Below are 14,524 nucleotides of genomic sequence, written 5' to 3'. Positions count from 1 at the left end.
ATTATGTCAATTAATTGTTAATCATTATGTCAATGTGTTCTGTTTTGAAGTCCTTGGGTTAACTGGTAAATAAATGTTTTAATTAATAAATTAATAATTATTTTATAATGAATAATATATACTATATATTTATTATTGATTATTAAATAATAATAAATGGATAAATTCTGTTTACCATTCTGCATTATATAATAATGTAAATTATTATATAATGAAATATATAAATTAAATATTAATTTATAAACATAGCATTAAAAAAAGGATAATTAGTATCATCTAATGTTATTTATGTAGTAATTATTTTGTTTATTTTGCGCTGACCCCTAGCGTTGTAGTTTCAGCATCACGTAAGGGAAAAACTTCTTAGTTACCGATCCCATTGCAGAAACACTTTTCGATGTCAGCCATGATTGATTAAATAAGCAAGAGAAAGTGACCAATTACAGAGGATTATCCAGAAAAGTGAGTAATATTCAGCTGGTCATGTGATCTCAACATTGCAGCACTTATGAATGTGCGTTTAGCACCATATGATAAAAGATAAAAGATAAAAGACTGATATGTCTAGTCTATTATAATCATGGTTACTACAATATTTCTATAGTAAATCCACAGATAATTTTTGTATTGGGTTAAACAAACAGGGTAACAACATTAAATTGAACATAAATTTGAACTTGATATACACTATTAAAACTATAAAACACCCTATTTTATATAAATAAAACAGAATTTAATGATAAACAGCAGCAATTAACTAAATGTTTAGCTTCAAAAAGAGCCTTTATGCAGGGCTCAAGTGAATCAGTGAATCATTTATGTGAACTAGTTCATTTACAAGAACCATCTGAAAGAACTGACTCACTAAAATGAATCGGAGTTCCCAAAACTAAATATAAGGGAATCGTTTATTTTAAATTGGTTGCTTTACATGAACTGTCCGAAAGAACAGATTTGGTTTTCCAAGTGCTACATATAAGAGAGAAGGCAGTTAAGGTGGGCTCGTTTGATTACTCCCTCAAATCCATTGCTGAGTTCGCAATACAGTGCGACAAACGTAGCATTTTGTGACGCTACAGTGCTACTTGTCAGAATTTATAGCTTGTTACTGGAAAAGCTAAACTAATAGCTGCGCTACTGTCACGCTACTAAAAAGTCTAACTATTCCCCAACACTTTTTAAGGCTTGGAAATCAAAAATTTTCCATGACTTTTGATTTAAAATTACCTGCTATTTCCAGGATTTCCTTGACCATGGGAAACCTGATACAGAAACTTTGCTTACTTTACAATGCACGGCATACACACTATATACACTACAGATATTACAAGTAGTACAGTAGTAAGCTATCTGAACATAGGCTTTCTGTCTGTCTGTCATTATATTTTTTAATTAATGTGACTGCCCAGCCTCAACAAACATGAAGGCATGCATGCATGGCAATGCACACATACAGTACACACGCCCCTGCACGGGGACTTAGCGACGCTGACAGATTCAAGTGTGTGTGGGAGGCGGCATACTTACAAACTTTCATCAGGAGAAAGACTGTCAGTGAAAAAGGAGCAGCTCTGGTTTTCCATTTCTGCCAACCTGAAAAGAAAGTGAGATAGAGAGAGGGGGTGAAATGAAAATGTCATATTTCTGAGCATAGGTAACAACATACACAAAACTGAATAATGGCAAAGCCACTGTGCACTGATATTTGTTGCTGTGACAAGGTGCTTATTCATGACCAAGGACATTGACTTCAAACATAAGAGAGAGAGAGAGAATAGCATATGGCCAGCAGGGAAAAAGATAAAAGACTGCTGTGACTCATCAAGCCATCTCAGCAACTGCATAAGAGAAGCCTTAGAGCAGTGTTTCTCACACGTTGTGTTATCCCTGATTTTCCTGATACCATGCGCGACTAACCTGGGTAGCAAACTGTCATGTGAATCGCCAGAGCTGTGCCTCCCGGCTTCACCCTCTGCTCTCTATTTCCATGACAAAGCCACAGGAGAATCTGTTCCCCTTTCACTTCATTTGTCACATGAATTTTTATGACGTAAACACCTCTCTTGTGTATTTTCACCCATACTGCTTGCATGTTTTCATTCCCCGCCACAGGTGGCACGTTACATACAGAATATAAAAAGAGATCTTCAATGCCATATCACCCATGAATATATATTATTTAGCCCTCTTTGGTCTACAACAATCAAGATTTCTTTTCAACAAGACATGAGAGGCAGCACTATATTGTGAATATAGTCATGGCTAAAAGGCATCGTTAGGCACAACACAAGTGCAACCCCTTTAGCTGTGACTATGTGAACTATATTGACTATATTCATAAGGCACAGCCTTGAATGCCTTATTGCTTTTGTAAAATGGTTACAACATTATAAAATATTAAAAGAAACTAATTTAAATCTACACGTTAAGCAAATTTATTATGTGCCATCCTTATGTTAGAAGATAGAGTGCCTAGAGAACTTATTACACGGTGCTCTGGAATCCTAAATACTGACGGATCAATGGCGCAATCTAGTGGTCTGATATCTCTAAAACAATTTCATCTCAATTCAATGTTTCATGTACATTTATTTATTTATTTGGCGAGTAGTCTTGTAATAAGATGCATAATGAGCAGTCAGACTTTCATTAATAACAAAATAAACAGCAAGAGAAATCTGACACAAATCAGAGGTGGATTTCAGCTGTTCAACAATTTAATACTTCTTACATAATTACATAATTTAAATGCAAATCAATATTTTATGTCCATTTATTTATTTTGGTTAGTAGCCATGTAATAAGTGGGATGATGTAGAGTCCTTAAGTTGTTACCCTATAAACCCTTTCATGGTGGTACAAACCCCTCCGCTTCACACTGGGGTCCTGATCACCCTGTCTGGGATTATTTTGCGATAACTACCGGCTGACTGTACGTTATCCCCTACATGTTATCTATGGGTGCTGCATGGTGATATACATAGTAGCTGTTGAACAGGTGTATCACATCATTCCACAGGTTTGCTCAATGCCTCCAGTAACACTTCCGCTGTACCATCGAGAGCTGACTGGGTTAACCCAGCACAACAGAGGTGTTCCTCACAACAGGGAGTTTACAATGGTCCCTGTGCTCACCATTAGAACTGCAGGGGTGAAACTTTGCTTTTAGATTACCCTTAGGTGAGAGACTAGGGAGATTTCACTGCCTTAGCAGGACAGCCTGTGAATTAGCGGCAGTGTGAGAGCCTCTATAGAGACCATAATGAGGAGTGCTAAGTGCATTCACATCTTGTTGCTGGGGAAAGCTGCCAGAGAACGCTCAGAATTCATCCTAAGAATACAGCAGTGGAGTGAAGAACCCACATGCAGGATGGTGCTGCCTCCACAATAGCAGGAAGTCGATACCCATTTACACACCAAGTGTCCTTCAGCCAATGAGAGTGGTGCTAGCTGTCCTGGTGAACTCCCTCCATCTAGCTGTGAAGGCGCCTAATTGAATCTGTTAAAGCATCAATCAGTTGGATCCAATCAAAAGGTGATGAGTGGTCCGGTAGCAGATACAGATGGTAAATTACTTAGACTGCAGAACTGATGATGGAATCACAGATTCCAGGGTGCAAGGATACATCTGGGTGGTTGTTTAGATGGGTATTTGTCAGTGTGTGTGGTAAGTGCAGTCCCTTGTTAGAGATAAAAGCTGAGGTTGCACACAGATCAGCAAGTACATGGCAATCAGTTTCCTCTTGAAAATTTTACAGTGTGTTTGTGCATGAGTCTAAACCCAAAAACAGTGGCTTATTCTTTTGGATATGCTGTCAGTTTTGCAGATTACCAGACATCATTACAGACATCTTATGAGTAGCTTTGTTCAGAATAGTTTACTATCATACTACTCCTACTACAACTGCAGTATATACAGTAGTATGTAAGCAAATGCTCCATATACATAGAATACACGGATAACCTACTACATTTGCCAAAATGTTCAGTATACACAAGAGATTACTGTGTGGAACAATTTAACTCAAAATGTAATGTGCTCTAGAAGATCTTCCATTACAGACACAATTTTTAACATCTCTTTATTGACTCATTATTTTATTGGACTGCCAAATGTAAGACATTTGTACTCAAAATTGGATTAAAAATGTAAAAAAAACATTTTTATTTCCAAGATAATAATTGGATGGTGTCATGAAGTATTGATTCCTCCCATGAAACCCTGTCCCCCTTGGGTTGTTGTTTGAAATGTCTGTCTGTAACCAATTCCTGTTGTAGCTGATCACCTAAATACAGTCAGTAAATACAGTATTACCATATCAATTTACCATATAACACTAAATTTTACATTTTGATATAATTGCGTGAAGTACTTGTGCATAATATGTTACCTTAGCAGGATAATTGAACCGTAGGGAATACATGCTCAAATGTTAGCATAGTAGGCTAATCAGCTAGCATTCAAACTGGAAACATGATGGAAAACATTTAATTTGACCATTTGTTGCTTTGTTTATATCATTTGATAGGTCAAATATAGGTTCCAAGACATTTGTTGATGTATTTTTCATGATTAAGACAGCATAAATCTTCTGTTAACTGAGATGAACCACTTGTATCAAAATTAATGGGAGAAATCGGAAAACTCAATATGGCGGGTGTAGAAAAGGAAGTCCCGCCTAACAGTTAAATGAGCTAATCGCCTTTTAGGTAGACATCACCTGTCAATTACCTTGAGAATGTGCATGCGCATTAGCTGGATGCTTGATCTGAGCTAAAGAAGAACAATTTATGATACTATTGTTGTTCGATTTTACTACTAATGATTTGAAATCTGTTATTTGATCGTAATCTTGACCAGCCATTATGGAAATTTCAGGCTAAGTTTACATTATTCCGGATACATCTGAAAACTGCATTTTCATTTTCGAAACTCTCTCCATCCACACTGCCATTTTCAAGCGTTTTCCAAAAGTTGCTCGTACACACTGAAACGTATGAAAATGCTTAAATCACCTTACTGTGCATGCGAAAAATCGCAGTTGCATGTACGGTCTGAAATTTAATTGTCCTCTTGTTCTGTTGCCGGACACCAATTCCGAGTAAACTATCAGGCACAATAGGGTTGCTATAACAAGGGCCACCATCTTGTTTGTTTTGGTTGAATGGATCATATGACAACAAATACTGTACGTCATCGTTTTCAGATATATCCGTTTTCCCAGTCCACACTACAATGCGAAGACACAAAGTGTGGACGGAAGGCCAAAACGTAGAGAAAAAGATGTGTTTTCAAACAAAAACGTATTAGTGTGGACGTGGCCTCAGTCTTTCCTCATTCAGCTATATAAGAGCTGTACTTTTATGCTGCTTATTTCCATAGAAAATAAGCCTGCCCGAGAGTGTTCCAAAGATAAGAGAGTGGAGTGACTTGCCTTGAAAGGACTTTGATGACAACGGCACTTGTGGAATTAAAAAAGCACTGTGATGAGGTCATGTATCAAATGCAATGAGGTCATGTGATAATGTAGCATACCACTGTTTAAAATGTAGATGCACAATGAGAACAGTAGGCAATGTACAGTAGTACTATAGGCAGTATTTTAAGTAGTAAACTAGTATTCCATTCTGAACATAGCCTTCCTCTGTTACATTCAACCAAATCCACCCCTTAATTGGCAGCCTAAAACATCAAATACCAGTGGATTTATCCTTCCATCACCTCAATCTATAGGTCCTCCAATCAGCCTATCAGCCAATAAGTATTTGCTCTTTACTGAACATCCTCATTCCTCCCCTGCTGCCTATCTAGCACACTTACAGCAGAAATTACATCCAAAACATCTGATGTGAATTTAATTTTCTATTAGAGTTCAAAGGGAGTCTTGATAATGAGGGAAATAATGTGCTACTTCATTTAGCACACTCTATCTCTCTTATTTTCTGAAGGACAGAACTATTGTATCAGATAAAACTGAATGAAAGGGATTTTCCATTGGGCTGCAAAAAAGTTCATTCTTGATGGAGACAGAGAGGCATCGTTACAGCCATAAAAGGCTTGACTTGTCCTATTTAGTCAATACTTAGATCAAGCTGTATAGTTTATGAATGCACTGAATGCACAAGATCAAAAGCAAGAGCATGAATGGAAAGCATGATGGTTTTTTTAAAAAGCAAATTGAGATCAAAGAATTAAACATGAACATGCAATGACAGAAGGGGGAAAAGAAATGAGCTGTGCCCACGAATAGTGTCATTATTTGCATGCATTGTTTAAAGTTTTAGTGCCTGATTTACCAAATTAATTATGCAAATCAGATAATGGCAAAAACACAGACACAAAAAAAACATTTGAGCTATTTGTGCAGTCTCATCCCAATTTGTGACAATTGCACAAATTGCAGGGGGCAATTTGTGACCAGGCAAACGTTTCAATAAATGCAAGGCATGAATGCAATGAATGAAATACAGTGTGGTGATACATTTGTGGTGATAAAATCTCCACTGGGTGCAAAAGAGTAATGTAAATTGCAATAAATTGAGACAATATATTAATAATTGGTTTCTGTTAAAAATTGCACACACACACACACACACACACACACATATATATATATACATATATATATATATATATATATATATGATGTTTTTAACAAATGATATGAGTCCTAGTCTGCAGTGTTTCTCATTTCAATTCAGTTCTTTCATTTGTTCCCATTGAGCAAAACTTTGCTTCATTAATGTGATGCTTATTATTTTCATTATTATTTCCTTTAATTCTAATACCCTAAAATAATTAATTAAGATCCTGTTTGGGGTCTTATGGTTGATATCATCTGAAAAGCAGTTCAAATAAATGCAAATTTATATGTAGCCCACAATGTCAGTACACAAAAATACACAATCAACTTGGCCATAATTACAGCTGTCATCACTAGAACATGTACACAGATGTCCCTTTAAATAAACTTGCAGCCTGCTTTCTGTGGGCTGTAATTATGCCACATAAATTGTACCAGGCATTTGTGAATACTGCACATTCTTTAATTAGCCTCATTTGCATAGAAAGGAGGCATGGCAATTACTTAATTTAAACACAAACGTCACAGTGTTGTACCAGCCCATGTTGTGTTTGGTTAAGCTGGATTGCATGTGGTTTGTAAGTAAGATGCAGAGTTTTCTGCTGAAACACCACATGTTAAACTGATGCTACTCTTTGTGAATTTTCTCCAGAGAACAGGTTCAAAGAGTCTGTGTAAAAATATTAGCCTTCCGATCACACAACTTTGATCTTCACAGTACAGTTTGATGTGAAAAAAGCTAAATCGATGATCTCGAATAACTAGTGTTAAAACAAACTCTACTCCCTGAGTGTTTTAAACATTCAGACATTTTTGTCTCTAACTTATTCAAGGCAATCTGTGAGCTGAAAATCCCAGAACATTTAACATTCTGTCAGAGGCCAACGGACCCCTGAGAAACATTTTAACTGGTAACAGCTGAATAAAAACAATGAATATTTTTCCAAGCAGGAACAACTGATGGGTTTTGGGAGAAACCAGAGATGGCGAGAGACTGAATTGGAGACTTAAAAAGAAAAAGATATAGAGAGAAGCACGTAATGGTGAGTGATCAATATTGGGAAGGAATGGGCAAATGGAACAAGACATTCAAAGGCAGAAATAGGAATCAAGCTTATGACAGAGAAGAAAGCAGAAAGATGAAGATAAATGACACAGAAGCACACAGAGAGAGTGTGTTCTGGTCTATTTGTAGTACAGATAAGAGCTGCAGCAGGGTGTGAGCTGAGACAGTTGGCAGCACAGTATGGTAGGGTAGGCAAAGGGCTGCTCTATGTGCTTGTGTGTGTGCTAGTGTGTATTTGGGTAGATGACAGTAAAGTTAGACGGGGCAGAGGAGCATACCCCTGATCTTTTGCTGCAGTCAAACCAAAACCAGTCACATTAGGAGCTTCACTGTGATTCCACAGCCAGCACACAACTTAAAGGGAAAGTTCACCCAAAAATGCAAATTCTGTCATTATTTACTCACCCTCATGTAATTCCAAACATGTATGTTGTTATTTGTCCATGGAACACAAAGAAGTCTTCACATAGCTCCAAAAAGGACAAAAAAGCATAATAAAAGCAACATAAAAGTAGTTAATACTATATAGTGCATTCAGAAAGTATTCAGACCCTTTTATTTTTTTTTACATTTTGTTATGTTGCAACCTTTTGCTAAAATGCTTTAAATGATTCATTTTTTCACATCAATCTACACTCCATACCCCATAATGACAAAGCAAAAACCAGATTTTTGGTAACTTTGCAAATTTATTAAAAAGAAAAAACTGAAATATCACATTGATAGAAGTATTCAGACCCTTAGCTCAGTACTTAGTTGAAGCACCTTGGAAGCGATTACAGCCTCAAATCTTTTGGGGTATGATGCAACAAGTTTGCACCTGCATTTGGGGATTTTCTGCCATTCTTCTCTGCAGATCCTCTCAAGCTCTGTCAGGTTGGATGGGGACTGTCAGTGGACAGCCATTTTCAGGTCTTTCCAGAGATGTTTGATTGGGTTCAAGTCCAGGCTCTGGCTGGGCAACTCAAGGACATTCACAGAGTTGTCCCTAAGCCACTGTTGTGTTGTCTTGGCAGTGTGCTTAGGGTCACTGTCCTGTTGGAAGGTGAACCTTCAGCCCAGTCTGAGGTCCTGAGCGCACTGGACCAGGTTTTCATTAAGGATAACTCTGTATTTTGCTGCATTCAGTTTCCTTCAACCCTGACCAGTACCCCAGTCCCTGCCACTGACAAACACCCCCACAGCATGATGCTTCCACCACCATGCTTCACCGTTGGGATGGTATTGCGCAGGTGATGAGCGGTGCCTGGTTTCCTCCAGACATGACACTTGGAATTGAGGCCAAACAGTTAAATCTTTGTTTCATCAGACCAGAGAATCTTTTTTCTCACAGACTGAGAGTCCTTTTAGGTGCTTTTTTGCAAATACCAAGCAGGCTTTTATGTGTCTTGCACTGAGGAGAGTCTTTTGTCTGGCCACTTTGCCATAAAGCCCAGATCGGTGGAGTGTTGCAGTGATGGTTGTCCTTCTGCAAGTTTCTCCCATCTCCACACATGATCCCTGGAGCTCCAAAGTGACCATCGGGTTCTTGGTCACCTCTCTTACCAAGGCTGTTCTCCCCCGATTGCTCAGTTTGGCTGGGCGACCAGCACTAGGAAGTGTCCTGGTTGTTCAAACTTCTTCCATTTAAGAATTATGGAGGCCACTGTGCTCTTGGGAACCTTCAATGCAGCCAAAATTGTTTTATAGCCTTCCCCAGATCTGTGCCTTGACACAATCCTGTCTCAGAGCTCTGCAGGCCTTTGATCTCATGGCTTGGTTTTTGCTCTGATAGCATTTTCAGCTGTGAAACCTTATATATATACAGATGTGTGCCTTTCCAAATCATGTCCAATCACTTGAATTTGCCATAGGTGGACTCCAATCAAAGTGTAGAACATCTCAAAGATGATCTAGAGCAGGGGTACTCAATTGGCGGACTCCAGTCCGGATCCGGACCGAAGGACAATTAAATCCAGACCAAGTTCTGAAGCTTTGTGCTAGTTATCTGACACCTGGCTAAGTGATTATGTAAGCATACGTGTATTTGCTCGCGGAGTGGGAATGAATAGCGTCCAGCGCTAGAAAGAAATATTTCTCTCTAGAGCGGGAATAAAGCATGTTCAGCACTACTCACTTTATTCCCGCTCTGCGTGCGTTACCTCTCTCCCCGCTATAGACACGAGGCACAGCATAAAGCCTGATTTACTGTACGTACGAGTTGCAGGTGCGGTTATTTTAACAACAGTAGCGGAGACACTGCTACAGATACTGGCATCTTTCACTTAAACACACTGCAGAAAACAAAAATGAAGCAAAGTGAAACTATCTTCATCTGTCTGATATGTGATTCATCCGGTTCAGCTAAGCCAGGTTTGTGTCAGGACAAGTTAACGTGCCGCCTTTAGACTATAACGTTTTTTCCATCTAAATTTAGCTTCATTAATCAGCATGTTATGAGCCTTTCATAATAAACAGATTTTTGTTCTAATTTTGTGAAAATTAAGCAGAGATGTCATCATGGCAAGGAAAGCCTATTTATCCTTAAATTAATCAAACATATATTTAATGTTTCACTGTTATGTAAATTGTTTGTTTGTTGTTAGTAGATTCTCACTTTAATGAGAATATAAAAATGGTTCATTCAGGCTTTTACATTTTTATACATTTTCTCTCAGGGGATACCCCTGAACCCACAGTATTTGATCTGTCAAAAGGCCTCCTATGTCCCATACATAGGTATAGATTCTGAATGTAAATATATTTCAACAAAACTGGACTGCTGTCATTCAGCTTCAAAGCAAACTGTTAATCTTATCTTTTAATATTCACATCCACGCGCCCTCGACTGATGAATTCTTGATGAAATATTTTAATCTTTTGGTAGAAAAGATCTCTCAGACCCCACTAGCTGTCTCTGGGTCCCCAATGTCCTCATCAGGATTGTTTTTGCTTTTTTTACACAGTACTATTGCTGTCAACATGGCAAGTTATAAAATCTATTAAAAAAAAGATACATAATTTCCTAGCCATAGAACTACTGACACCATTTAAGCTACATACTATCTGGACCTTTGCTGGGAAGGAAATGTAGAGACTGGACCTCTTGGAACTTTAATTGAGTACCCCAGTTCTAGAGAAATGGGATGCACCTGAGTTAAATTTCAAGTGTCATAGCAAACGGTCTGAATACTTATGTCAATGTGATATTTCAGGTTTTTTTTAATATAAATTTGCAAAGGTATCAAAAATCAGTTTTTTTGCTTTGTCATTATGGGGTATGGAGTGTAGATTGATGTGAAGAAAAAAATATTTTAAAGCATTTGAGCATAAGGCTGCAATATATCAAAATGTGAAAAAATAAAATAAAAATTAAGGGGTCTGAATACTTTCTAAATGCACTGTATGTGCATTATCCAAGTTATCTTTAGCCATACAATAGCTTTGTGTGATGAACAGACTGAAAATTGAGAAACCTGTTTGATCTCCTAACAAATTGACTTGATCTTGATCTGTTTCTCACCCACACATATCATATGGCTTCAGAAGACATGGATTTAGCCAGTAGAGTCGTATGGATCCTTTATATGCTTTTTGAGCTTATTCACTTGCATTAAATGGACCAACAGAGCTGAGATATTCTTCTAAAAATCTTAATTTGTGTTCTGCAGAGGAAAGATATCTGGGATGGCATGATAATAAGTAAGTAATGAGAGAATTTTCATTTTTTAGTAAACTATCCCTTTAAGGCTATCGAAGTGGGGAAGATTTAAAATTAAGCCTTTTACTCTTATAAAGCTATCATATGGCTTCAGAAGAGTTGAATACATAAGTTGTATGGTAGTGTTGGGTCCGAGTCTTTAAACAATCGAGTCGAGTCCTTAACTCAGTTCATGAATCTGAATTCAAATTGTAACCGTAAACTCAACATCAATATTTTAAGCTTATTTTAACCTTCACAACTAAGAAAAAAACAACTGTCAATATAAATGTAACAAAAACACCTGTTGCACTTCATATACTGTATATATTTTATGATTAGTGTCCTCTGAACAAACTTCAAAGTGGTTTAAGAATGAAAGTATTTGCTTTAGGTGTATGAAGATAAAACTGTCCTTCAACACGCTTCTTATTGTGTTCTGTGACATTTCAGTTATTTGTTGCTTTTTCCCTGCACTGAAACATAGACTAAAGAAAGTGAAAGCTGCGTTAGTGATTACAACCAGAGTTATTATTGTTTAAAATTTTGAGTTTTTATTTCTACTTCTTTTTCAATGTGTCCTTTCAATTTAGTTTAGTTTTATTTAAAATTATCTCTAGCTAAAGAAATAATAGTCTATACTGAGATTTCTTTCTTAGTCTCTATCTGCCAACTATTTTTGGAAAATAATGAGTCAACACAGTAGTAATTAGCAATCGCTGAGAAGTTACATCTCACGACTTGACTGCAAATGCTACATCCGAAAACACAGGAAAAGCCCACTGCTAATATTACGGGCATTTAACCCGGACATGATTTTATGGTAAACGGCACAATGCAGGGCAGTTCTGCGCACAGCTCGTGCACCTAAAACCCTGATGCGTCCGTGTGTTATCGTTTAAAAAAAATAAGAAGGATCATAAATGTATTTAGTACTACCTTTAAGAAGCTATCTGACAACAGATTCTCAAATATATTCCACAAGACAAAATAGTGACTGAATGATCCAGTTCAAAAGTTTACATTCCCTTAGTTCTAAAAGGATTAGTTCACCCAAAAATGAAAATTCAGTCATTGTTTACTCACCCCTGTGTTGTTATAACCCCATATGACTTTCTTTCTTTTTCTTAACACAGGGAGAAATTGTGAAAAAAATGTGTTCAGTGATGTCAAACAATGGCAGTTTATGGTGATCACCTCATCCAGCTTCAAAAGGACACAAAAGTATAATTCAGAAGTCTAATAAATTATTGCAAGTGACTCATGTCTTGTTCTGAAGAAACACGATAAGGTTTGGTGAGAAACAAAGTAAAATCTGATGTATTATTTAGTGAAAATCTTCACCGACCATTGATCCCCTGTGTACGTTCATGAGACAGACTGCACACGAGCTTTAGAGCTCCTGGCACGAGAGCAAAGCCTTTAATATGGTGTGTTGCTTTCTCGATGATTAATGACTGTTTGTGTAATAATTGTTCATGAGTCCCTGCTTTGTACTGACTGTGAAGCTGCCCACTTTTCTTAAGAAAAATCCCTCCAGCTACTGTACATTCATTGGTTTCCCAGCATCTTCTGCACATTTCGGTTCTTCCCAACCGTGGCTATATGATATTGACATCCAGCTTTTGACACTTAGGACAACTGATGGACACATACACAACTATTATAAAAGGTGCAAAAATTCATTGATGTTAAAGAAGGCAACACGAGGGGCCTGGGTAGCTCAGCGAGTATTGATGCTGACTACCACCCCTGGAGTCGCGAGTTCAAATCCAGGGCGTGCTGAGTGACTCCAGCCAGGTCTCCTAAGCAACCAAATTGGCCCAGTTGCTAGGGAGGGTAGAGTCACATGAGGTAACCTCCTTGTGGTCATGATTAGGGGTTCTCGCTCTCAATGGGGTGCGTGGTAAATTGTGCGTGGATCACGAAGAGTAGCATGAGCCTCCACATTCTGGGACGCTCCGTGGTGTCATGCACAACGAGCCACGTGATAAGACGCGTGGACTGACGGTCTCAGAAGCGGAGGCAACTGAGACTTGTCCTCCACCACCCGGATTGAGGTGAGTAACCGCGCCACCATGAGGACCTAGCAAGTAGTGGGAATTGGGCATTCCAAACTGGGAGAAAAGGGGATAAATAAAAATAAAAAATAAAAAAAAAATAAAAAGAAGGCAACATGAGAACTACACTATATTGCCAAAAGTATTCGCTCATCTGCCTTTAGACGCATATGAATTTAAGTGACATCCCATTCTTAATCCATAGGGTTTAATATGATGTCAGCCCACCCTTTGCAGCTATAAAAGCTTCAACTCTTCTGGGAAGGCTTTCCACAAGGTTTAGGAGTGTGTTTATGGGAATTTTTGACCATTCTTCCAGAAGCGCATTTGTGAGGTCAGACACTAATGTTGGACAAGAAGGCCTAGCTCGCAGTCTTCGCTCTAATTCATCCCAAAGGTGCTCTATCGGGTTGAGGTCAGGACTCTGTGCAGGCCAGTCAAGTTCTTCCACACCAAACTCGCTCATCCATGGCTTTATGGACCTTGCTTTGTGCACTGGTGCGCAGTCATGTTGGAACAGGAAGGGGCCATCCCCAAACTGCTCCCACAAAGTTGGGAGCATGGAATTGTCCAAAATCTCTTGGTATGCTGAAGCATTCAGAGTTCCTTTCACTGGAACTAAGGGGCCAAGCCCAGCTCCTGAAAAACAACCACACAACATAATCCCCCCTCCACCAAACTTCACAGTTGGCACAATGCAGTCAGGCAAGTACCGTTCTCCTGGCAACCGCCAAACCCAGACTCGTCCATTAGATTGCCAGATGGAGAAGCGTGATTCGTCACTCCAGAGAACGCGTCTCCACTGCTCTAGAGTCCAGTGGCAGCGTGCTTTACACCACTGCATCCGACGCTTTGCATTGCACTTGGTGATGTATGGCTTGGATGCAGCTGCTCGGCCATGATAACCCATTCCATGAAGCTCTCTACGCACTGTTCTTGAGCTAATCTGAAGGCCACATGAACTTTGGAGGTCTGTAGCGATTGACTCTGCAGAAAGTTGGCGACCTCTGCGCACTATGCGCCTCAGCATCCGCTGACCCCGCTCTGTCATTTTACGTGGCCTACCACTTCGTGGCTGAGTTGCTGTCATTCCCAATCACTTCCACTTTGTTATAATACCACTGACAGTTGACTG

The 14,524-nt window shown here is 38.6% G+C and overlaps 1 protein-coding gene across 1 annotated transcript in view; it reads right to left on the bottom strand.

Moving 5' to 3' along the window:
• Nucleotides 1–14,524, bottom strand: part of LOC127418371 (dystrophin-related protein 2-like) — a 234,719-nt gene that overhangs the window by 22,493 nt on the left and 197,702 nt on the right. Inside the window, exon 20 of the mRNA XM_051658987.1 lies at nt 1,528–1,593. Coding sequence (XP_051514947.1) covers nt 1,528–1,593 — 66 coding nt within the window. The remainder of the gene's footprint in view (nt 1–1,527; nt 1,594–14,524) is intronic.

This window comes from Myxocyprinus asiaticus, chromosome 27 (assembly GCF_019703515.2).
Source record: "Myxocyprinus asiaticus isolate MX2 ecotype Aquarium Trade chromosome 27, UBuf_Myxa_2, whole genome shotgun sequence".
In the NCBI taxonomy this organism is placed as follows: Eukaryota; Metazoa; Chordata; class Actinopteri; order Cypriniformes; family Catostomidae; genus Myxocyprinus; species Myxocyprinus asiaticus.
This window is presented reverse-complemented; position numbering and strand designations above follow the sequence as displayed.